The sequence below is a fragment of the Bidens hawaiensis genome, unplaced genomic scaffold (assembly GCF_021521415.1).
Source record: "Bidens hawaiensis isolate Kalapana, Puna unplaced genomic scaffold, B.hawaiensis_p1.1 tig00002423_1, whole genome shotgun sequence".
Taxonomy (NCBI): Eukaryota; Viridiplantae; Streptophyta; class Magnoliopsida; order Asterales; family Asteraceae; genus Bidens; species Bidens hawaiensis.
In genome coordinates, this window is record NW_027491133.1 from 2,965,345 (window position 1) to 2,974,729 (window position 9,385).

General features: G+C 36.1%; 1 protein-coding gene across 1 annotated transcript; it reads right to left on the minus strand.

Moving 5' to 3' along the window:
* Window positions 1–791: 791 nt before the first annotated feature.
* Window positions 792–3,056, minus strand: LOC143619326 (non-specific lipid transfer protein GPI-anchored 7-like). The gene is made up of 3 exons (XM_077091275.1): window positions 2,598–3,056; window positions 2,339–2,383; window positions 792–1,038 (listed from the first exon to the last, which is right to left on the minus strand). The coding sequence occupies exons 1-3, from the start codon at window positions 2,935–2,937 to the stop codon at window positions 944–946; spliced, it is 480 nt and encodes a 159-aa protein (XP_076947390.1). The 5' UTR covers window positions 2,938–3,056; the 3' UTR covers window positions 792–943.
* Window positions 3,057–9,385: the final 6,329 nt, after the last annotated feature.

Sequence of the window (9,385 nt, forward strand, 5' to 3'; positions counted from 1 at the left end):
ACATCTCATGCTAATAAGCTGTATACGGTGTAGGCTTGTCTTTGATTATTGCCTTAATTAAATGGAACCATAATCGGTTAGTTTAGGATAAATCATAATAAAAATTAGTATTTTTATAGAAACATAAGCCAAATGGGCGACAAGCGGCATCACTACCCAATTTTTAAATTGCAAAACCTAATATTTTTAAAACTACATTGATAGATCTAGGAGCCATTGCATTATCATGCATGACCCGTTGAACATAGCTAAGTAGCTTTACAACATCAGACGTGAGAAACTATAATTTTAGAAAAAGCATTTAGTAGAAGATCAACCTTCCAAATATTTTTTTTATCAATTTTATAAATTATTTTGGTTATTAATGTTCTTTTGTTTCTTTTCATGTTAAAATCTGGTTTTGGGCTTATGTGGTTTGCTACTAATATGGGCTTATGATTAAAGTGAGTGTAGCTTGGTCTTAGCATGCTGGATATGAAGCTTGGGCTAAAGATGTGTGCGTAATGGAACTATACTTATAAAAGATATTCGAGAGATTTAGATTTTCTGTTTCTGAATTGTTATATCGTGTTCTCCAATCTGTTAGATATCTTCTTATAAAAGATGCAATCCAAGACTTTCTTGTTTCACCAAAGCTTATATAAATTATTATTTTTTATAAAATACAAGCTAATTTGTTCCTTCTATAAAAATATAATTAACCACTTAAAAATAGCTGTTAATTAGATGTGGCCCATGTTTAATCTTAACCAAGCTTTACTTTCTTGTACTTGATCATACCAGTCGCCTAACGATTTTGAACTTGTACACGGACTTTACCTTTACTTGGTACGATGATATTATGCGATCATGAATAATAATTGTACGATGATATTATACAAATAAGAATCCCATTATAACAATGAATCATATTTATGCGATATGCTAGAATGAATGAACCAAATTATAATAACATCAAAATTGAAGCCGATATAAGTAACACACCAATAACCTCACTTGAAGCGATCTTACCCACACCATTCCTACTCGGGGTACTAGCTGCAAAACACACAATTATATTATGAGAGATTGAGAGTGATGGGTAATATAGTTGACTAGCCGTTTATTAATCTACATACCTCGCTTCCCTTTTCCTTACATTTCACATATTCGAGTTAGTCAAATTGAAGCCACCAGTAAATTGACTAGTATACTTAAAATAAGCAAAAATAAAAGGGCAAAAATAAAATAATTGGGCCGTTCATTCTAAATCTATGATTATCACTAGAGGCGACACCTCCAGACACGACCTAAAACACAAGCACAAACAACACGAAACAAAAATAATCAGATCTTTAATAGAGACTACATTTGGGCTCAACCGATGTCTACAGGCTCTAGAGTTTAGTAACTTTCATGACATTGTGTGCATATATACACATAGTGTAATATTTACGATTTAATTAATATTTATCAAATGGAAATATGTGTGCTTCAATATGGTATCAGAGTGATAAAAATTAAAAATATAATGTGTATTTATTTGAAAAGTTTATTATAAAAAAGGTTGTGGTGGAGCTAAGGTGAAAATAAACCAAGTGCCAAGTCAATTTGAAGCCCCAATAGATTGACTACTTATACTTTAAATAATCCAAAAGTGAAAATAAAACCGTTGATATGTTAATATATTAGAGGTAGCAAATGTTGACGTTATCAGAAATATGATATAAACATAACACGAAAACAAGTAGTATGTATATCAGTTAATATAACCCCTTTCATTAAACAAATCAACCTGAACCCGACACGTTTGATAAATCGATTAATCCGAGCACTACCCATTTAATAAACGAGTTAACTGGTTAAAAAGTTTTAAATTTAAAGTATAATATTTTGACTTTTAAATTTTAAATCTGAAATTAACTTTTGGTCTAAAAATCTTTAACCTTTGAATTTAAACAACTTTATTCATTAAGAGGGGGTGTTTGGATTCATTATTTTACCTCTTTTTGGCTATAAGGTATTTGGGAAAGTTAGATTTGTGACTGTATAAGTTATAAGTTACAATTTTGTAACTTGTGACTCAAATAAGTCATAAGAAGGTAAAATAAGGAATCCCAAACGCCCCCTAATTCTAAGTTCTAGCTACCAATACTCTTGATTCTCTTCATTCATTAGTGTTAATGAAATGATACAAAATAAACGTAAAATGAGTCGACCAGAAACCAACACCTTAAGGGTGTCAGTCATTCTAACACGACATGACACAAATAAACATAAATGTCCGGGTTGAAGTAACTAACCTGATTAACTTATATTAGCTAAAACAGTCTTAAGAGATCATGACAAATGACAATACCTGGTGGAGGTTTAGTGCTAGATCCACCTGGAGCTTGAGCATGAACTGCATCAAAATATATTATTACACTAATTATTTCACATAACATTATCATCAATTGTTGCTAGCAATGCCTCATCATATTCAATTCATATCTTTCTCTAATCCAATATGATTCAATCCTGATCATTAGAACCGAATCACCGATAGCATAATCGCACATTCGATCACAAATCTAACAAAAAATGCATCAACTAAAAGAAAAAAATATTAAACTAACCGTTTTTACAGACACTTGTATCCGAATTAACTCCACACAAGCGAGGAAGGCGGAGAGCCTGACTAATATTGATCCCAAGTCCAGACAAAAAATCAGGATTCGAATACAAGTTACACAAACACGGTAGATCAGTGGCCACAGTCTCCTTGATCGGATCACAACAAGTGTTAGGCGGCGTTATGGTGGTGTTAAGGTAAGAAGCACAAGGGACTAGCTTTGATGCACACGTTTGAGCCTGCGCGTATGCGGTCGGCATAGTTATTGTGATCACCAAGAGTGCAAAGACCACTGTTGGATATGAATAAAGTGCCATTGAGTTTTGTCTGAAGGGGATGAACATATGCTTGTTGGAAGTTAAAAAAGGAGTTGAGTACACTAGATTTAGTTGGGGTTGTTGAAAGTTGAGGGGTTTTAGCTGGCACCATTGGCTTTTTCTTTATTGTTATGAATAAATTATTAAAAAGATTACTTGATTGACGGAAAACTTAAAAAAACCGTAGTATAAAGAATAAATGTCATCTGGAAACACATAAAATCTTTAATTTCTTTATATTTTTCTTCGTGCTCGGAAATATCATAGTAAATTATATCGTTCTCTTTTTTTCTTTTTATTTTCTCTCTTTAAATGCAGATCTCGAGTGAAGCTTCTTTAAACACAACAAGCCTCTCGATTAGTCCATTTAAGTTGCTTTTCATAACAAGATATATATTTCTATTATCTAAATTTACTTTAAATCTTAGTTTTCTAGTTCAAATTTTTAAGTATGATTAAGAGAAATTATACAATTTGATACATAATGGTTACTTGTATTTATAATTATGTCACCCGTATTTCTTATAACGTTTATCATATTTTAAGAAGAAGAGGTTGAACTTGAACAATTGTGTTTTAAAATAAATCTCAATAATGCAAATGATATACGTAAGATAAAAATTGAATGGAGATGCCGCGAGCTGAGCCCCATTAAGCTAAGTGACGAAAGAGTGGGCCACATTAATTTTTGTTGTTTTTATTAAAAGCGAACGAAATGGCATGTACTTATAGTCGGGCATCCATCCAACTGGTTTGGTAACTAAGGTCATGACATGTGTTAAGATCCTATTGTCCTCAATGGTGAAGCAAACCCATTTTAAGTTGAGCCAAGTCATCAAATGACTTGGTCTTTGTAAACATTGTTATATACTCAAGAGATGTTATCTTTGTTGAAGAATAATGTATGTAACCACTTAGAACAAATCACATGATTCCTGATTTGAAGGATTCTCAAACATCTAGCAGTTCAAATGGTAGTAACCCTATTGGCACCAATGATACATCTATTACTCCTAACTAATCTAAAAGAAGTATTAGAGCTCTAGCTAAATCTCATGTTTATGATTTTCATTTATACTTGGTTGAAGAATAAAGAAATGAGATTGAATCTTATCAATATTGTAATAACATTGAGAAGGATCCATGAACCAAAAGTGAAGCTATAGCATATGTGATGTTGCTTTTTAGAAAGAAGCAACACAAGATGAGATAAATTATGTTATGTAAAAAAACACTTATAAATTAACAGATCTACCATCTAGTTTTGTAAACGGATATCTTTAGCAGATCTACCATATTAACTATCCAAGCCTTTAGATAGGAAGAAGGTATTTACTACTTTGATACATAAACTCAAGTACTATTAGGTTGTTGATTGCTCTTACAACTATACACAACCCGGTTATATACCAAATAAATGTGAAAGCATGGGCGTAGCTTTAGTTGGGGCTAGGGGTGGCCCCGCCCCCCCTCAGTTTTTTCGCTCGTTAGTGTAAAGTTATCATATTTCGGAAGGAATTTATTATACATAGTGTAAATTTACCCGTTTTCGACCGAAATTTTGAGCCCTGCCCCCTCGGTTTTTTTGCTCGGTAGTGTAAATTTATCCACTTTTTGCCCGAAAATTTTTATACATAGTGTAAATTTACCGCTTCCGATAGAAATTTTGAGCCCGGCCTCCTTTTTCTCGCTCGGCGGTGTAAATTAATCCTTTTTCAGCTGAAAATTTTTATACATGATATAAATTCACTCGTTTCCAACCGAAATTTTGAGTCCGCCCCCTCTAGTATATGAATTTTTTTATACATATTGAGTACGGCCCCCTCTAGTCAATGAATTTTTTTATACATATTGAGTCCGGCCCCCTCGACGTGTATGTCCAAGCTTCGTCACTGTGTGAAAGTTGTATTCTTGCTAGGTGAATTAGATGAACGGATAAATATGAAACAACTACATGAAGGATTTGTTGTAGCAGATAATGTACATAAGATGTATAAACTAAAGGAAGACATTGTATCACCGTCACATTTTCATTAAGCTAACACGCTTGTAAATTAGTCAATTGTGCTACTAATATCGAGGTGTTGAATTTCAATTGGTTCAAGAACTCGATGTTTATAAAACAATGTTATGTAGGTGAATGTTTAGGTAAAATTTCCTAAATAATCCTTTTAAAGATAGAGAAAATGAGAAAATATCCCAAAATCTCTACATATTTTCAAAATAACCCATTAAATTTGAACTGTGATGACGTGATTTGACGAAATCTTTAAACCAATAGAAATCTAAGTGTAATTATTTTTTAAAATACGACGAGTTATTTGAAAATGTTGGGGGGCTCCGTCCATATTTTCCACTAAATGTTCTTCTAATAAAACAGTCTTGTCCGACGGTTTAATAATGTTTCTTATCAGATCCCTTCAAATTCCAAAAACTTGGGAAATTGTGTGTTTAAACTCAGTCTTTTGTAACATCCTCAAAATTTCGATCCAAAGTTGACAACTAAGTAAAGTTGAAGGATTAAAATTATTACCTAAAATAAGTGTTGGAAAAATTTAAACAAGATCATTCTATAAAGAAATAAAATATCTAATGTTAAAGATATTGAATAAGGAAATTCCATCCCACATTGAAAGATGTAAGAAAGTGGAAGCATTTCACATGGGCATAAATAAGGAAGTTAAAACTCATCCCACATGGAAAGTGATAAAGAAATGGAAGCTCTTTATAAGGAAGATATTTTCCATAATAATATTTTTATATGCCTAGTATGCACCCAATGGTCATAGCGGAGGGTGCAAAGCACCCGACGCGCACGCGCTCGGGCTCGGGCGATGGGCGCAATGTGGCGCTTTGATGGCGCAATGTGGCGATGGGCGCAATCGCCGCGAGCCGCCTTAGTATTTTTGGAGTATTGCGATGGACCATGATGACTCAGGTGACACGTGGCAGCAGGGTAGGACACGTGGCAGTCATGCATAAGTGGTGGCATCGCGCTACGCGATGGCCACATGGAAGACTCCATCGCGTATCGCGATGGAGTCCAAAATCAGCTATAAAAGGGGAGGCCACGAGCTCATTCCCCACACACCTCTCCACTCTCTCTCTAGAATTACTCTCTCACTACCTCGGTTTCCATGCCGACCGACAATCATTACCTCGTAATCCGTGCAAATACTCGACGTGTTTCTTGAAGTGTGTGCCACCCGAAAATAACCCGACAATCTATCTCGAAGTACGTGCACAACACGACGGCCACCATATGTTGCCTCGTTTTGCGTGCCAACCTCGAAGTTCGTGCTAAGCCTCGAAGTTCTGACAATCTAAGCACCAGTACACGACATAGAGTAGAAGTGCTGCCCGTACGAACTTAGATATCTAACTTCGAATACCCGTGTAAGGTAAGGGTTCTGACCTAAGTCATTATGGTATTATTATTATATGGCTTGGACCATAGTCAGGGGTATAGCCCAAACCTTGATCATAATTATGTTTACATAAGCTTTGAACATACAAAGGATTATAATAGTGTCTCTTTACAACTAAGAAACATCAGTTTTACATTCATAGATAATATAGTTTCTCTACGATTAAGAAACATAGCATTCGTATACAAAGAATATAATTAAAACATTGTTTCTTCATGTGTAAGAAACATAAGATTTTACATGCATAGCAGTCAATGAATGTTTCTTCTTGAAGAAGAAACAAATTATAAATGTTTCTTCTTGAAGAAGAAACTCATCATATGATTTGGTAAATAAACAGAAAGACTATGGGTCTAAATATTTTATTCAAACAAATGATCAATCAAGGTTTAAAGCTATTTAAACCAGACTAAAGGTCTATAGTCGAATCAAGAGACGATCCGGATATTTATATACCTATTTTATTATAGGTCAATCAAACAATCAATCAGTCAATCATTCACAGTCAAGGTTTCAAACGCTCACCGACGGACAGGTGAATACGTTAACCTTTTCAATCAGTCAAAACATATTATACTCAATGAGACAAACGGGTGTTTGTCTTAACGAGTCAATCAATGCTTATATGAGATCGAGTAATCTCTAAAACTTTATAATACAAAGTAGAAAATAAAGACAACTCAGACCGAATATGTAACACCCCGACCAAAGGCGGATTATACATCGGGGCGCCACATATTGTTTCATTACTCGTGACACTATTGGGTGTCAATATTTAATAAATACATTCATTCGCGCACGCGCAAAGCAAACACAAATAATATAAATCAACATAATTCAATATATTATAAATCATACTATCCGAACAGCAATAACTTGTCTTGATACATTTTAATCTAGGTCAAAAATAAAGAAAACTTCCTACGTGTCCACAAGCTCCAAAACAGCTACTGCAAACCTGAACATGTGTTAAAATAAAACGTCAAACACTTGCGTGTTGGTGAGAAATCAAGTTTAATACAATACATAGATAACAATAAATCTGCGCGCAACATGTGTATGTCTGGTTTTCAACAAGGGTGTAATCTGATCGGGACCAACTCTAAGATTCATAAGACTGCCAGTGCTCACAATTGAGCTCACAAACAAGACTAACTGTGCATGTGTAAATAAAAGAGAAAATCATAAACGATAGTTCTCCCGTGTTCATCTAATGGTACCATGAAAACTGCGGAATAGACCGACAAGACGGTTAATGATCCACACATACAAATAACAGCCAAGTCTACGTCCTCAACACATGGGATACTGCGCGACTAAAGTTCATAAACAAGTTTAAGACTCTAAGTTTGTATGAACACATGAACATCCCAAAACATTAAAAGCAAAAAGGGATTAGGTACGAGATTACTCACTTGATAATCGGTGCGGTGTAAGGTAAAGCAAGAACCAACTTTAAACAAGCACAAGTTAACCTATAATTAAAGATTATTGTTTTAACGATCGGTTTTAAGTCTTGATTATAAGTTAGCATAATTAATAAGTAAATTATTATATATATATATTACCGGAAAAGCAGGGCAGAACAGGGAGGAAGACGGAGGCAAGAGAGGAGGGAGGCGGCTGAAGAACAACGGCAGAGAGCAAAAAGGGAGGAAGAGAATAAGTGTAGTGTGTGAAGTGTTAAGAAAATAGTACTATATATAGGCAAACCCTAGGGGACACAAACCCTAGAAAAGATCTCCAAAAGTAAAAGAAAAGATATCAACAGTAAAAAGTTCTGAAAAGTAAAGATATCAAAAGATATGGTAGCAGGGAAAAAGAGAAAAAGGCTGACAGGATTCAGAAAAAGGCATGGGAGAGGACAGATAAAGGTACTGGTCAAGCATGGCAAAAGCAGATCTCAAAAGATAATGTCAGTCACTTTATCTGCCAACCAATGGGGTTGGTGCGCATGCTGCGCCGAAAGTAACTTTTCAGACATAAAGCAGATTAGGTCAACAGCTCAAAAGATAAGACAACTCAAAAGCAACGGCTAGATTAAACAGAAGAAAACTCAAAAGGGATTTAGCGCGAGAAGGCTCGAGCGCGAAGGCAAAAGTGCGCGAGCGCGAAGGCAGACTTAACGCGTCGCGGGAAGAATCACATTTCTTAGCGCGCCGCGGGAGGAACTAAAATTCCTAGCGCGCCGCGGGAAGAACTATAATTCTTCGCGCGTCGAGGGATGAACTACGATTCTTAGCGCGCTGAGAGAACTACAAATCCTTAGCGCGTCGCGGGAAGAACTACCGTTCTTAGCGCGCTGCGAGAAGAATTACAATTCTTAGCGCGCTGCGAGAAGAGTTCGTCTCGCGAATCGCTGTACAGGTGGTCTTCACGCAGGATTCCTTGTAAGGGGTCTGGCGCGTGGAGCTGCGCAGACAACCTTAGGCGGGAAGGAACAAAGGACAAGCAAAGAGTTAGAAGAAAAAGAGGGAAACAAGGCGTAAGGGCGGGACGGCGACAAGAGGGAAAAGAAGGCGGAAAGAGAGAAGGAGAGGGACGGGACGGCGGAAAGAAAGAGAGAGAAAAAGGCGGGAAGGAAAATATATATATTATTATTAAAAAGTAAAATATAAGTATAAATAAATACTAAATCATAAAAGAAAGAGATCGGATCGGAGAAACGGGTACCTGGGTCGGGTCGGATCGGGTCAGATGTCACAGTCTCCCCTACTTTAAGAAATTTCGTCCCGAAATTTATCTCGAAGTAGGTTGCGCAGAGAACAGGTGCGGGTACTTGATCTTCATTTGATCTTCCCTTTCCCATGTAAACTCGGCTCCGCGCTTGGACTCCCAGCGAACTTTAACAATAGGGATACGACTGCGCTTGGTTTGCTTAACCTCGCGATCCATAATCTCAACAGGCTTCTCAACGAAATGCATAGTTTCATCAACTTGAACATCATCAAGTGGAATGTGAAGGTTCTCGTCAGCTAAACACTTCTTGAGATTGGATACATGGAACGTTGGATGCACATTACTGAGCGCGGGCGGCAGGTCAAGTC